The sequence below is a fragment of the Nylanderia fulva genome, unplaced genomic scaffold (genome assembly GCF_048542155.1).
Source record: "Nylanderia fulva isolate GAGA-0341 unplaced genomic scaffold, ASM4854215v1 Scaffold4, whole genome shotgun sequence".
In the NCBI taxonomy this organism is placed as follows: Eukaryota; Metazoa; Arthropoda; class Insecta; order Hymenoptera; family Formicidae; genus Nylanderia; species Nylanderia fulva.
In genome coordinates, this window is record NW_028190476.1 from 2,941,660 (window position 1) to 2,959,543 (window position 17,884).

At 35.3% G+C, this 17,884-nt stretch overlaps 1 protein-coding gene across 1 annotated transcript in view; it reads right to left on the reverse strand.

The window, feature by feature from the left end:
• The window catches only part of kibra (WW and C2 domain containing protein kibra), a 62,175-nt gene that overhangs the window by 26,152 nt on the left and 18,139 nt on the right, over positions 1 to 17,884 (reverse strand). The window contains exons 2-3 of the mRNA XM_085486076.1: positions 15,211 to 15,320; positions 11,489 to 11,583 (exon numbers count right to left, since the gene is read on the reverse strand). Of these exons, the coding sequence (XP_085342202.1) occupies positions 11,489 to 11,583; positions 15,211 to 15,320 (205 nt within the window). The remainder of the gene's footprint in view (positions 1 to 11,488; positions 11,584 to 15,210; positions 15,321 to 17,884) is intronic.

Sequence of the window (17,884 nt, forward strand, 5' to 3'; positions counted from 1 at the left end):
GAAGAAATGCAGCGGATGCATCCAATTTCCAATCTTGGAAATCTCGAAAGATATTCTTCATATATATAAAAGTCATATTGTAAGAGTAATCTCAAAACATTTTTTTTCAAGTAGAAGAAAGGTCTTGTCACATATTTATGCGATAAACACATGCAATCACATATGATTAATTTTACATTTAGAATATTATCGAGCCGCTATCTTCAATCATTTGGAATTAAATTTTGCACATTTTAAAATTAGTCGAATATGAGACAAAATAAAATGAAAAGTATGACAATTTCTTATAACGTTTCGATTTTTGAACGACAAATCTCATATAAATATATACCTATGTTATTCGAGATGCAACATCCGCGCTCGAGATATAATTTCTTATTTTAAGTCTTAAAAAAACTAGAGAGAAAACTGTGGAATAAACCATATAGAAAAAAAATTAAACATAAATTCGACAGCGGAAATAAAGGATTATACAGGCATCTCTCCGGCGCGAGAGGAGCATCGTATCTCGAGGAGTTTAGAGAAGAGACGCGAACAGTAGCATATATATCCGCTCGTTCCGGCTCGATCGTACGCTCTCGGCAGTCCTCGTGACTCTTCGTGCGTCACTTTGCGGACCGCCTGGGGGCCCTACGCGAGCGTAACACGGTAGCCACTATGGCCAAAAGGGTCCCATGGTGCGAGTTACGCGAAACCGAGAGAAAGAGAGACAAGTGGAAAAATAAAGAAAGAGGGGAACCGGCCGAACGTCTCGGTCCGAGGGGGGCCCGAAGGGGGCAGGCGGGCCCCGGCATCTTTTCTTCGTGATGCATTGAGGCTCGAAAGAACGGCGTTAAGGCCCCCTCTTTCTCTCTCTCTCTCTCTCGCACGACGCCACGTACTACGCTCGATTCCCCTGGGCCCCTTCCCCCACTCCGCTAACCGCGGGGCCCAATCGGGGGAAGAGGCCGCGAGTGGAGAGCCTATGGCGAGAGCGACGGCGGTGGAGGGCCAAGGGAGAGCAATTCGAGAGGACGGGAGACATTCCAATCTCTCGTGGCAAGCCTCCTGCCTGCCTGCCTCGCTCGCTTGTCTGCTCCGCCGCTTGCCAAGTCACCGTCTTAAAGCCGGCGATCGTAACCTTCTATAGAATATATCTCCTCTATCAGCCCCTCTATCGAGCCAATTCATTTTTACTTTGCAACTAGCGATTACTCGTATCCACAAAATCGGAAACCGCACGAGAGCTGACGATACCCTCGTAAGAAACGACGCAAAAAAAGGAATATATTTTTTTTGAAGATTTTCATGATTAATTTCCAAGTGATTAGGTTCGTCAATAATGCAAATATATATATATATATATATATATATATATATATATATATATATATATATATCTCGTGCGGATAATACATTCCGATCATTATACGTATGAGTATGACGGTAAGAGCATTCTTTCGTAACACAGCCGATTGTATAATAAACGATTGTACATTGACCAGTTACAATGTTGCCGAGATGAAAACTGGTACGTGGCGCATAAATGTACCCGAGTATGCTTTCGATAATCGCGAGAGACCGCGAGAAAAAGAGATGAAGAGCACAATGTGAGCGTAGAGTATATATATACGCCATGCTCCGCAGATCCAGTTGCAAAGAACGACTCCGCTTTCACATTTATCGAATTCCAACCGTTCGTTCGTTCGTTCTGCATACCACGATACCACGAATCCGTTCCAAACTGATTTTATACGAAGCCGGGATCACGTTGTTGAGAACGTTGCTGATTGCTACCCGCCTGGTCTACGATGCAAGAATTTATATGATCTTTCGATGATCCAATTTGTGGTCAAACTTCCAAGATAGTTCAGTTTTAGAGAAATCTTGTTTTGCATTTATCTTATTAAAATACATTTCGAAAAGAGACGACCGCAACAAAGAAAGGTTGTTTGAAAGAGTATCCTATTTTTCCAAAACTTGTATTTATACATTTATCATTCCCAATTGGTATATTATTCGAAAAAACATTCAGAGTGTCCGGAGGAGTGTGCTTTACCAACAATGGGAAATAAATATGCATTACTTTATCATTCGATTCATTAATTTAAGAATTTTATGCTTTGTGAATCGATCCCTCCATTCGCTGTGATTTCGTATTATAAAGCTACTTTTTCGATTCGATTTATGCGAATAAATAATCATCGCATTTAATGATATTCACAATCTACGCATATTCATCTCGTTCAAAGCGCTGTATAATAGAAGTTTTATCGTTTTTATCTCGTAAGGATGTAAAAGAAAACAAGATATATGAATAATAAAAGTAAAATATATGCGAATAATTATAACGCGCGATTCGACGATTAGAGGCATCCCGCAAAAATCGGCAACGACCGACAGTCGATGACGATGTCAATGACTTTGAGACTTCGGATTCGAACCGTTATGAGGCACATATGTATATACATCGCGTCGCATATAGCTTCTCCTGAAAATCTCGCGGTTAATTCTCGCGAATAATCTCAGCGAATGCAGATAACTTTCGCAGTCACGTAATCATTTCGTAATCACTCGTACGTAAAGCTGCGTCCTCACTGGAGCAACAACGAGCAACTTTTTGTCGATGTTCCATGTTTCTTAAAAAAGTTGCTATACAGAGAGAATTTTCTCTTGGAATTTACCCTGAAAATCATGACAATCATGAGACAATGTGGTACTAGAAGAATTTTGTAAGAGTTTCTCTGATTAATATTTACCACTATAAAAATATTAATGTCTATTACAAAATATAAAATATGCTCGATTAATTTTACTATGTACATATTGATATTTTTTATTGCGGTAAATATTAATTGGAGAAACTATTATAAAAAATTCTTCCGATACCATATTAGTCACGATTACCATGATTTTCAGGGTAAATTCTAAGAAAAAAATGTTCTCCGTGTATAGTTGTTGCCGAGAGTTTCTTAAAGTTCCTTACTGTTTCTGTCGCCAGCAACAAAAATTGCTGAATGTTGCGTGTTTCCATTCAAAGCGGAGATAAACATAAAAGATAAATTAGCAGCACACGTCAACAAGTCGCAAATAGGAAGTTGCTTCTGGATGGACAAAATGTCACAAGTTGACATACATATATATATATACATATGTATATCAAATTTTTTTGAAACATTTAGCAAGAAAAGGTTGCTCGTTGTTGCTCCAGTGAGAACTTAACTTAATACGTCATAATTGTCGTTGAGTATACATTTACACGTCATTCTTAATCAGATTTAATAACTTCTGTAATTATAAAATTGACCAATCACTGCCATCCCTCTAAAGAAGGAAACGGCTGTGATTGGCCAGTCTTAGAAGTATACGGATGACTTGTAAACGTATTCATTGTCGAGCCCGTCCGAGATCAACAGCAGCGAGCCGGTTCCTATTTGCGGACGGTCGCACGTTTCCCGTTTCCTCCTTGATCTCGGGAACGCTCGAGAAACGGATCATTGGGCCTGGTCAGTGACGAGGAAACGCGTAACCCTCTCTAGTCACGTGAAAACGATTTTGAGGAAACCGATCAAATACTTTGTTAGAGGGAGAGACAACAAGAGAGAGAGAGAGAGAATCATAATAATTTCTTGGAAGAATTTTATGAGTTTTTCTGATTAAATATTTACTACAATAAAAATATTAACATTTATCACAATAGGATATAAAATATGTTTCATTAATTTTATTATGTACATAGTAATTCTTCCAGTACCATATTGTCTCACGATTACCATGATTTTCAGACCAAATTCTCTCCAGGGTGTATTAATGTGTATCACAATCAGACATTAATAAATGTATATATGTAAGCCCGAATCTTTTTTTTTTTGAAGCTCTTAAAATTTCCAAATTTAGACAATATATGTAAAAAATGTATGGTTGGCAATCACAGCTGTTTGAGCGTTCCCGCAATTTCTTGCCGTAAATAAAAAGTTCGATTGGGAAACACACATTCGAACGCGGGCGATTCACGCTGGCAGCCGGAGACGCAAGTTGAAACATCAAGCGGGAAACGAGTCTTGCGGCGGGAAAAAACGTACGCGCCGCGCGTACATGCCAGCTAAAAGAATGAAATTCCCCGATCGATCGATCGATCGAACGAACGAACGAACGGGCGGATGAACGGACAGATGGACAGACGAGGCAGCGAACGAACCAACGAATGAACGCAGAGAGCAAAGAGAGAGGGAATGGAAGAAAGTCTGGCACCTGCGCTTTCGAACGAGATCCGCGAACCGTATGATTTACGGCATCGAGACATTCGCAGTTTCCTCCGGCGGTGTCATAATCGGTTTTGTATCTGTCCGCGCGAGAGAGCCGACGAGCGCGATACGGGCCGAGCGGGCAAAAATAAATGGCAATTAACATTCCTCTCGCATCTCGCTGCCTCTCGACGGGGCATCACGGAGAGAGAGACGAGAGAAAGGGGAAGGAAAGAGAGAGAGAGAAGCGGGATGCTGCGCGCAGCCTCCGGATGGGGCCCGTAGCACGCGGAGAGAAGGTGGATGATAGAGAAGGACAGGGTAGAAGCGCGGGAAACAGGGCCCGTGTGCACCTCTACTAGGAGGCTGGCAAAAGCCGAGACTTCGTTCTTCCGCCCGAAACATTCGCCAGATTCGAGTCAGATTGCTCTTGTCAGGGTGTCCGGCAGACTCGATGAACAAAATTCCGACTTTTTTAGATTTTCCAAGACGAGAAATTCAGTTTTTCCCTTATTTTTTATCGTATTATTTTTTCCAATATCTATATGATAAATCAATTAAATGTTAAATCAGGAAATTCTTGAGATATTTTTGTCAACAATGAAAAGGTTCGGAAGTTAAAACGAAAATTTTAATCAATTATATACAATCTGCATTATGCACACGATAATCGAAACAAACATGTCACTATAAACTATTTAAATAATCACCTTTTTTATTTATATATCGAATTTTTTAGTTTTGTCTCTATATCAAACACATTGAATCAATTTTTAACAACACAGAAAATTAACGTGCTGGGAGTCAATGAAAAGTTTGTATTTATATTTATTATTTATTTAATAAAAAAAAATGTCAAATTATTGAGACAAATGTAGAATAATGTGAAAAAATCCAGATAAATAGTAAAATTTCCTCACTTTTCCCTGACAAAAACACCCTGTCAGATTGCTGTTACGTTGCGTCGCGTCGCGTTGCGGAACACGAAATCCGTGGAATTCCTGGATCGCGAAGAGGTCGCCTCAAACTTTCGAGTCTTTCTCCCTCGAATACTGACAATACTCCGATATTAGCCGAATATAGATACTTTCACTTCGAACATATACTTTAGTACTTTGATACACGGACAGAATTTTCTCTTGGAATTTACTTTGAAAATCATGGAAACCGTGGAACAATATGAAGAATTTTTCTGATTTATCACACAAAAAAATATTAATACATAGTAAAATTAATCGAACACATATTTTATATTTTATTGGGGTAGATATTAACAACTCTTATGAAATTCTTCCAATATCGTATCACAATTACTATGCATGATTTTCAGGGTATATTCCAAGAGAAAATTCTCTCTGTGTGTATCGAAACGAAAGAAATGAACCGAATGCAATTGCGACGTTGAGTTGATGCGATTCATATTCTCCGATGATTAAAAAAAGTCAAAAGAAAAAAAAGGTAATCGTTCTTTTACAAAAATATGATAATTAATTGTGTATCATACATAACTAATTTTGAATATTAAAATTGGTGACATCAATACCCGTGTCGCTCTCTATTAGCCTTTATTATCAATGAATAATGTTACAAAACATTACCATTCCTGTAGATGTGAAAAAAATGACGACATTAATAGGTATATAGATAATTCATTTTCTCAACCATTGTCACTCCATAGCTTCGCAATTACTTTGCTTGATCTCTGGAGTGTCGGAAAAAACATGACTAAAAAGGCATTGACATGTTTTTCTTACGACTACAAGCATCGCGCGATGCGAGGTCAAGCACTATGATTTTTTTCCCTCTCGATTCTTTATCCTCTCGATGGTCTTGGAATGCTCGCGAATGCCGAGGAAATTATGGATTCAGCCACGATCGTACGGAACGCGCACGAACGTGAGAGAGATTTATGGTTTAGTAATTATTCATTACCCGAGGATGAGTTTTACTAATCATTCATCGAACGTGGACACGATACCGCTAGATGTTAAGATGCTAATTATATTCCGCAAAAACAATTAATTTCAAGAACAAATAATTTCCAAGTTCAAATAATTGTTAATGTGTGTACGTGTATTATATGATAGATATTTATATATACGTTACACGATAAGTTATTCTAGGTGTTATTTAATTTTCGCATTCTTTGAATAATTTGTCTTTACGCCACTAAAAATTCCGACGCGACAGCAGTAACTCAAAATGGAGAAATCGATTGTAGAATGGCGTAACTTTTAAAGTAAACTCCTCCAATCAAGGTTAATCGTGGCGTCTTCGCGAATTGCTATCTAAACTTTCGAAATTCCTGAAGGTTACGTCACAAATCCTCTCACGAGCGCGGCCAGTCATCATTGGAATACGGAAAGTCATCACAAAAGTCATCACGTTATTCGCGATACACAAACTCTTTGACTTGCATTTCATTTCATCTCTCTATATGCGAGACGTCAATCTTTTATGCAATAATTTATTTTCAAGAGTAAACAAAATAAAAAAACGATCAATATACGAGATGAATTATTATCGAGCTATTATTTGATTAATTTCGCAAGATAAAAAGGTGTGTTGGTATCATTTTCCGCGTTGATATCATTTTATTAACAATTACGAATTGTAAACTTTAGAAATACCGACAATGTCATAAATTGAAGAAATATATAAGATTGTTAATACACGAAAGTCGCGCAAAATATGCTACTTCCATTCCCGATCATAAATTTAACGAAGAGTTGTGTATCTACTCAGATATCATTGATTTATCAATGATATATGCCGCATAAAATTGTCACGTGCGGATTCACAACTGACTTCTCTATAATACACTCGCGTTTCGCAATTTCGACGTGCAAATCGAATCGAATTATCCACGTACGAGATCCATCTTCAACCAGCTACGTAATAATAAGTATATAATAATCGCGATAATAATATGCAGAGACTTTCACATGCGCGTTTAAGGCAATCGAACGGGGTATTTTTATGCCTAAAAATTTCGCAGAACGCATATAAAGCTATGTCAACACTGTAGCAATAATGAGCAACAATAAGCAACTTAAAAAAAACATCAATAAAAATTGCTCGTTGTTGCCCTAGTGAGAACGCAGTTACATCCTCACTGGAGCAACAACGAATAACTTTTTTAAGAAACATGGAACATCAACAAAAAATTGCTCCAGTGAGGACGCAGTTTGAAACTTTTGGCAACAACTAGCAACTTTTTTAAGAAACGTGGAACATGAATAAAAAGTTGTTTGTTGTTGCTCCAGTAAGAATGCAATTATGTTCTCACTGAAGCAACAACAAATAACTTTTTTTAAGAACATCAACAAAAAATTGTTCCAGTGAGGATGCAGTTTGAAACTTCCGACAACAACTAGCAACTTTTTTAAGAAACGTGGAACATGAATAAAAAGTTGTTTGTTGTTGCTCCAATAAGAATGCAATTATGTTCTCACTGAAGCAACAACAAACAACTTTTTTTAAGAACATCAACAAAAAATTGTTCCAGTGAGGATGCAGTTTGAAACTTCCGACAAACTAGCAACTTTTTTAAGAAACGTGGAACATGAATAAAAAGTTGTTTGTTGTTGCTCCAGTAAGAATGCAATTATGTCCTCACTGAAGCAACAACATACAACTTTTTTTAAGAACATCAACAAAAAATTGTTCCAGTGAGGATGCAGTTTGAAACTTCCGACAACTAGCAACTCTTTTAAGAAACGTGGAACATGAATAAAAAGTTGTTTGTTGTTGCTCCAGTAAGAATGCAATTATGTCCTCACTGAAGCAACAACATACAATTTTTTTAAGAACATCAACAAAAAATTGTTCCAGTGAGGATGCAGCTTGAAACTTCCGACAACTAGCAACTCTTTTCAGAAACATGACAACATGAATAAAAAGTTGTTTGTTGTTGCTCCAGTAAGAATGCAATTATGTCCTCACTGAAGCAACAACATACAATTTTTTAAGAACATCAACAAAAAATTGTTCCAGTGAGGATGCAGCTTGAAACTTCCGACAACAACTAGCAACTTTTTTAAGAAACATACAACATGAATAAAAAGTTGTTTGTTGTTGTCCCAGTAAGAATGCAATTATGTTCTCACTAAAGCAACAACAAACAACTTTTTTTAAGAAACATGAAACATGAACAAAAAATTGCTCCAGTGAGGACGCAGCTTGAAACTTTCTAACAACTTTTTTTCAGAAACATGGAACATGAAAAAAAAGTTGTTGCTCCTATGAAGATTATCTTAATGCATCGCGGCGCCGAGTCGCGATGAGACGCTACTGGACCCGCGGCTTATCCGTCGCTCGACGAGCGCGGAGTCTCGCGCGAGAAGAGACGAAAGGAGCGAGAGAAGAGGCGAAGACGGGCGGCGCGGAGAGGGCTATTTGCATCGGAATGCAAGCCCCGGCTCTCCGCGTTACGCTCGCGAACTCGCGCGCGCGCGCGCACGCACGCATCACATACACATATGACGCGCGTGAAACTCCCAAGGAAGGAAACCGCGAGTTTCCTCCAGTGTAATGCCTAGCTCAAGCACGTGAAACTACTCTCATATATATATGTATAATATATATATATGAGAGATTCATATATATATATATATATATATATATGAAATATGGTGTTGCGATTTCGCGTGCAAATATCTTTTCGCGGAGAAGCTCGCGGAATATAATTTAAATGAACGAAGGAAGTTAGTTGATAGATCGTAATATACATTTATCAATAATGGAAACTGAAATTAGGAGCATATGACAATTAAATAATTTCGGTAGTACTCTTTGATAAACCTACGACAATCCTATCGATACTCGTAAAAATATCCTTTAAATTAATCCTAGTATATACCTACATATATGCCTCTTAAGAATAATGATCAAATTTAAAAGGGAAAGGGTATACGTATATAGGTATAAAGTTTGATTTACATTTAGAAAAAAGAATGCAAGAGGGAAAAAATTGTATATACGCAGTCGATTGTCAGATTAGTGTATCTTTGATGGGAACGTTGCTCGCGCGGGATATTTCAAGAATTTTAAGAATGTGAGAACCCACACATTATCTCTTGGCAACGATCTGGGTTTGGATATCTTATTTCCCACGCATACAATCGCACGCGAGGATTATACCGCGGTTAATTTGTAATATACAAAAGGATGTATCCGCGCGTATACATATAATGTATATCGAAGGTGTACGCGTACGCGCGTTGCATACCTTTACCTTCTAGCGCAAACACGTTTCTGTCAGTAAACTGTGAGTTTTCTAGAGACGCAATAATTGCTTAATCACTCTCAACGATGCAAACGATTAATTATCTCATTGTTGACGACTATCGAGCTTTAAAGGGTGTATTTCGAAAAAAGTATTATTAAATCTGTAAATTTTTGTCGACGAGGAACAAGTCAAGTTCACCTTATTTATGAGGAATGTTATACGTTAAAAAATATTGAATATTTAATATTAAATTCTCCTTCTCTCTCTTTTTACGTCATAGTTTAAATTGTCTTAAAATACATATACAGAATCTTTCAAAATAGATTTTCTCTCCTTCATTATTTTATAGGTATGGACATCATATTTCCTTGAGATTGTGCAGAGATATAGAGGCTGTTGAAATAAATCTACTCAAAATACACGATTCGAAAAGACAGAGAAAATGTAGAACATTTTCTGTGCAATATCGATTAAAATAAATCTCTTTTATATCGGACGAAACAGTGTTTGCTGTTATCTAATTAAAATTATATACATGATCACCTAGATAAAATTTTGACGTCCTCTCATCTTTATATATTAGATAATAAAAATGTATTATCTACATGATCTGCATCTTAGATTAAAAAAAAAGTGTTACCTTGATTAAAAATAATATTCCACTAGAACTTAGATAAAAACTTGAAAATAAAAATATAAATATATATTTTTATATCCCTTTCATAATTTACATCTGATCTACGGTAAATTTACAAATTTTTATCTCATCTTTACCTAGCTAATTTGAAAACCATCTAATTGCAAGCATAACACTGCGGACGAATTTCGCGGCGAGAAATCTGCTGCCGTCGACGATGAGAGACAAGAGAGGCGAGAGATCTCTCGAAACTAGAATCGCGCGCGGTCCCAGCCGCACAAGCAATCTCTCGAAAATCGCCGATGACATCATGGCCGTAGTATTCCGCCCGAAATAAATATACCGTACATCGACATTCCTCCCCGTCCGGAGCCCGCGCCGTCGATAAATATTATTATCGTATCTTTCGTTTGCACTCGGATTAAAGCCGGTGTGCGTTTCGTTCTCCTCTTCTTTCTTCTCTCTCTCTCTTTCTCCCTCCATCTCACCTGGCGCACATTCCACCAAAAATTCGTAACTCAACCGCGCTACATGACGTAAGAGCATTCCGGCGCGGATCCAGACTGGCGTCAACGACGAAATACCAAAGTGCCTCTTCTCTCGCGAATATTCGAATTAGCTACCTGCCGCGATCCTTGAACTATGTATTACCGAAGAAATTTCTCGCGCGAGTGTCGCAATACGCGCCGAGTCTCGAATGCATGCAATCATATGCGCATATACACGTGGAATTAAAAAATGGAATTTTTGCTTCCTTTCCAGAAAGAAATGAATTATTACAAATTATTAAAAATATTATCGATATGAACAAATGTGTCTTTTTTTCTATAATAATTTATATATAGTAATTAATTAATAAAATAATAAATAATAAGAAAATTAATTTATATAATAATAAAATAAATCACATATATAATAGCAATCATATAATTTAATATTTTCAGGAATTTTGTTGAAATTTCCTGACGAGTGACGTATAGTAAAAAGGGTAAAGTAAAAATCACGCGATCGCCATAATTTTTAAGCAACGCGATCTAAAATGTACATGCATGATGCACAATCTACTGACATTAAGGGGACAGAAACGTGGTTAATCGCGTGTTAATCTACATTGCTGCGCTCGTAGCATAGGGTACGACGAATGACCGGAAGTAACATGATTTCTCACGGAGCGACTTCCTGCCGCCCTCGTCGACCCTCGTTGAAATTCCACCCTCCTCTCTCTCCTCCTCCCCCTGCAGCCAGCTGTTTTAATCTCGGTAAAGCGAGGTTCATCGACACGAAGGAGCGATTAACGGATCAATTCCGCTTTTACCGAATGGTATTTTAAGCGAGCGCGCGCGCGCGCGCGCGGCTCAAAGAGACGAATGTTTATGATCGGTTGTTTCTTGCGCTTACCTCGAGTGCGTCCTGTGCGTTCTGCAAATAGTCGCGAAGCATGGCCTCCTGTATAGCGCGCCATTCCTGCCTCGGATCTTCCAACTGCGTTGTCTCTGTGAACATTAATCAAACGACCCGATTCAAACGAGGAACCTTGTCGTCGTGTTAATTATTGCTATTATGCTTGTGGTATTCGAAATGCTGAATTTTGCTCGCGAAACAGAATTCATTCCCTCAATTATTCTACTAATATATAAAAATGCGAAAATATTCGAAGATAATTTTTCGAAAGCTAATTATTATGCCCATTCAAATTATTGCTCATTGAAGTATTGTAAAAAAGGAGTTTTCTTTATAAATAAAAATACAAATCAATCCTCTCTCTCGCACTCTTTTATATAAATAATCTAAATAATTATTTTAAACATAGTGTTAGAATATTACATGTATCTACGTATAGAACAATATTGTTATATATTTTTTAAGTCTTTCCAAAATAAAAATCGTAATATTTTAATTAATTTCGTAGGTAATTTCGCAAGTAAAGATAATAAATAATAAACAATTTATAAATTATGCTCACTTTATATGTGCTCCTCCTTTCCCCCCCTCTCTTGTTCATTCCTTTCTGCTTTTTCATACACTCATTCGCGAAAACAAGCTTAATCACGATTGTCAAAATATCGATAATAATGCGACATTCCTGATATTAATTGCACGCGACGCGCATTTTTTTATATATTGCGACGAGAGAAAAACAAAAGAAATTATAGAGAATTATATAAATGTATGTTCGTGTAATTCTGTAATATTTTTAAGATTTTTAACAATTTGTCCAGCATTTGCAAATTATGTGTCTTTTATCACGATAATATTACCTTTATAATTAACGTGCATTATTTTTTATTATTTCACATTATATCAGAAATAAATATACAAGTTAAAACTAAAAATATATAAATAATCGCGAATTGCGCTATACATACATGTGTAGTTGGAATAAATTAAGATTAGGTTTGTCGACTCTTCGCGCGGCAGATTTCAATAGAACGAATCTCGCGAAATGTATGACGCGATTTGATAAGAAATTACAAACGTCGAATTTATGCAACATGTGATTGATAATAAATATGGCATTAATAACTACGTATTAAAAACGTCGCGATGTCGCTCGATTCGATGATATGTATCTGTGACGTTTCGTTCGAAATGACTGAAAAACGCGGAAATATCGATTCAATTTTGACACATCGATAATAATCGAATCATCGACGCGAAGTGAATCGACAAAAAATATTGATCGATATTACCTTTCCACATCCCGTGTAATACACACGTATTATTGTAACAAAAACAGTAGATATAATTTCATTAGATGAATAGCCGCGTAATTAGATATTCTTGCGTTTATCGCGAGAGATAATCAATGCGAGATGACAATTACTAGGGAGATAATAACGGAGTAGCTTTCTGTTCGTATCCTGAATCATATCAAGGTTACGACGTGTATAAAACTACAATGACGCGAGAACAATATATGTGCCGAATAAAGTGTGCATGAGTGTTTTGATTCTCATTGTCGCCACGAAATAATCTTTACAATAAAATTCCGACGAAAGGTCGTGCTCGGATAAGCACTTTGACACCCTTCCACACACGCACTCTCACCACTACTAGTCGCGTCTCTCATAAGCGCAACCTACACATGCACTCGAGACGCGAGTGCAGTTGTGTGCGTTATCATAATAAAAATATAATATAATATTATATACTTATAATATATTATATAATATACATATATATATAATATATATATATATATATATATATATATATTATATTATATTATATATTATAAGTATATAATATTATATATTTTCGAGCGATCTATACGATGTAATATGCCGCGAAATAAATGTAGAGTAATCTCTCGTGTTTTTTCAATTTCAAATTAATTATTAATAAGTTGTTAACGTACTACATGACTTTTCAGATGTATTTTAATCACTCGATCTATCTGCTATCGTGTTTTCGATCCGAGATGATTAGCACGTTGCACGCATCGACGAGACAAATTTAATATCCCGAGATATACATTTGTTCGAGCATATTTAAAGAAATAATTACAGTGTAAAAAATATGTAACATTACATAATTGTATACGCAGTGTATCGATTGTAAAAATATTCACCTGATAAATGCATCCCGAATTTTGCGTTTATACATGAAAAGAATTTTCTCTTAGAATTTACCCTGAAAATCATGCTAATCGTGGGACAATATGGAAGAATATATTGAAAGAATTTTATAAGAGTTTCTCTAATTAATATTTACTACAATAAAAAATATTAATATGTACATGGTAAATTTTATTTAAATTAATGCAACATATTTTTATATACATATATCTTATTGTGGTATATATAAATTATTAGTATTTTTTTATTATAGTAAATATTAATCAGAGAAACTCTTATAAAATTCTTCTCAATACCATATTGTCCCACGATTACTATGATTTTCAGGGTAAATTCTAAGAGAAAATTCTCTCTGTCAGATTATTTTCCGGAATTATAACGCGATCGCGACAAGTATTAAGAAATAGCAAACGTAATTACATCGTATGTACGATTATTATCGCAATTGTCAATGCACGATTAATTTTCGCCATTATTGTGTCTTAATTTGCATAGTACAGTTTCCTATTCAATCATTAATAAAATATCATGGATGCGAGAGAGCGATTGAATATTCGAATATTCAATGCAATGCGTTTAATTAATAAATGCAACGTTATTTTCATATTTATTATTTCAACAGTACATCTCATTAATCTGTCATGTATTTTATGCAATTTATTCGATCAAAATCCATCGCGCGAGTCGACAAAACGAACATAATCGTATATAAATGTTGCGTTCTACGAATATCTGTCTTGCAGTTTAACTTGTATACTATATTTCACTCGTATACCTATGATTTTTTCGCAATTAATCACATTGGGAATGTCGTGTAAAGTCCCGCGTGATCATCGTATTCTGATCGTAATTATAACCGTGTTTTCGCTAGTGAGTGTGTCTATGTGTGAATTCTACGAAGAAACAGCAAGAGCAAAACAAGAGAGGAAGCCTGGGATGGCATTGAGCTGCACATTGTGCCGGTGAGTATTCAATTCTTTTTTTCATATATCACAGATATTATTGTATCATAAATATCATTATATAAAACATTAAATCTACAGCGGTTATATTTCTTGCATAATTAATTTTTATAAATGATTTGAAAGATATATTGTAGTATGTATAATAAAAATTTAATTTTTTTTAGAGAGAGAGAGAGAGAGAGAGAGAGAGAGAGAGATTAAAACACATTATATATATATATATATATATATATATATATATATATATTAATTATAATTTTTTAAAAATAAAATCGATATAATACGAAAACAATTTAATAAGAATAATTCTATAAAGGAATTTTAAGATAAATAAAACTATACTTAATTTTATATTTTATTTTCTTTTGAAAGTAACTTTTGCAAGCTCAAAGATCAAAGATTGAGCAAGAGAATGCATGCATAAAATATATATCCATAAGCGATATGACACAGATACGCGACAAAATTCCGATGACAATCGCTAATTCTCGTATCGCAACCCGAATATCTGGCCAAGTCTTCGGCGCGCACACTTTCTCGATCAGATAATGATAATAGAAACAGAATAAAAACTTACGATTGACATGATTGATGTAGTAGGCGCCCACGTGCTTATCGTAGGCCTCCTCCCAGCCGAGAGGAAGCTCGTTTCCGATACAATCCGCGAACGTTTGGGGTTTAGTAAACCTGTAACGATCAAAAGACAAGAAATGTTACAATCTTTTCATCGATAACGTCAGTATCTTTTTTAATCGAGTTTTCCGTTCGAGAGAAATGTACAATACACGCTTTATTACTGACAATAAGTTGTCGAATAATACGAAATAAAGAAGCAAATTGTTTGTGTTAAATTCCAAAAAGTAAGTCAAAGAAAATTAATTATTATATATATATACATACGATATATATATATAAATATTATACAAATAGTTTAATATAGATTATCCGATATTCTTTTCGGAATGCTACCTGCACATATTAATATATGAAATAAATAATCGAGTTATATGTTAATAAATAAAATAAAATCGAAATTAACGAAAAGAAAAAATTGCAAGGTTGTCATCCAGATATATGACTCGCTTTCCGGAAATCTCCGATCGCGTAAGTATACAAAATGCATACGTCATGTCGCGTTATATGCAAGTAATATGATGTGTGTAATATTCTTATTTATTCTCGTATGACATTTATGATAATTTCTCAATCGATATTATTGTTTTGCATTTTCAAGTCGATCATAAAATTTCAAATTTAATAATAAAAAATAATGTTGCAAAACTAAAATCAAAATCGATTAATTCGTTATGACGAAAATACGATTATATCATATGATACTTGAAATAAAACATCTTTGCTATATTGGTAAATTTTTTTTCGATTATAAAATGCGAGCGAGATGTATAGATACAACATATATTTAACCGGCTTTCGGTCGAGACGTTTTTTTGCGTTGTTCGATGAATCGATTCGATTTATTCGTTCGATGTATTCGCTACATATCGTATCAATCGAAAGGGGTTCGCGGCTTGCATAATATCATACATACACAGAGAGAATTTTCTTTTAGAATTTACTCTAAAAATCATGGTAATCGTGGAACAATATGATATATTGGAAGAATTTTCAGTTTCTCTAATTAATATATATTTAGCACAATAAAAAATATAAAAATATGTACTTAGTAAAATTAATCGAATATATTTTATATCTTATTGTGTAGATATTAACATTTTTATTGTAATACAAAAATATTAATCAGAGTAACTCTTATAATATTCTTCCAATATCACATATTAATCCCGCACGATTATCATGATTTTCAGGATAAATTTTAAGAAAAAAATCTCTCCGTGTATACCTATATTTACTAATTTTACATGTATATCTGTCGTTAAAAAAATCTACATTTTAATCAAAAATAAAATAATAAAATTAATCAAAATATATTTTATCTTATTGTAGATATTAATATTTTTATTGTGATAAGAGATTTGATCGTTTTAGTAAAAATTCTATGTACATAATAAAATTAATCCAAATTCATATATTTTATATCTTATTGTGGTATAGATATTAATATTTTTTATTGTGATAAGAGAAACTCATAAAGTTTTTCCAGTATACCGTATTGGATGTATGTAAATTCCAAGAGAATTGTGTATTAACGTACATATAGTTTACGGGGAAAACCAAGAGTGCGACAGGACGAGGTACGCGAAAGCGTACTACGGGGCACTTTCGCTTCCGTCTATTCGGCCCGAGAGGACATACGGAATTTCACGCGCGAGCACGCTTTCGTTCGATCGCCGCGCCGCGCCAGGCCGGCAGTCGCAGTCGCGACTCGCTAAACTTTGCCGTAAGTCGCGCTTTAACCTTGGCATACCGCAGAGCCACGTGTCGACGCATACGCGTTCATTTATCCCTCTCTCCCTCGGGGCCGATGTCGCGATGTACGCACCTGACCTTCTTCTCTATTTTTTTTTTTTTTGCGCGCGCTCTCCTTCTCTTTCTTTCTGTTTCACGTCGTTATAGTAGGACAGAATCGCGCTAAGGCCAAGGGCACCGAGACCGTGAATCACGCGACGGAAAGAGAATTAAGGAAATTGTCCATGAAAACGCGCGATGAAGCGCAATCTGCTCTCCCCTACCTCCTATTGAGAGCATCTGCTCTGTCATATTAAATTTATATTGAAATCTGGATGTTTGCAAAGTGTCTCTAAAAGAACCAATCTGAACGTTCAATCATTAAATGACAGCGTCAAAGAAATTTAAAAAAGATAAAATATTTCTAATTTATACGCTAATAAATATTCATTTAAAATGACACAAAGACGAAATATGGGCTAATCTTAAATGCTATAATTTAATTTATAAAATTTCTTAAAAGATAAAACAGTTTCACAATACGTAGGACAGATAATTATAACAGAAAAATGTCAAAAAATATTTATGCTCAATGACAAATATCTCATTTTTAATGTACAGAATAATTTTAATATTTTTGTGATGTGATTTTTCGCTCGAATTGCAACATACATGCGCAATTTCGTATATGTTTAATTGTATAAGAGAGGATCGTTTGTAAAAAGAATCATGTTTCTTTGATGCATTCGTATATGTGAACACAAGTTCGCATTTCTAGCGACGACTAACAGTTTTAATTTTTAAAAAATACATAAAAGATCGCGCCGACAATTCATTAGTTAGTCGTAATCATCAGTCTCGAGAAGACATTATGATGCATAAGA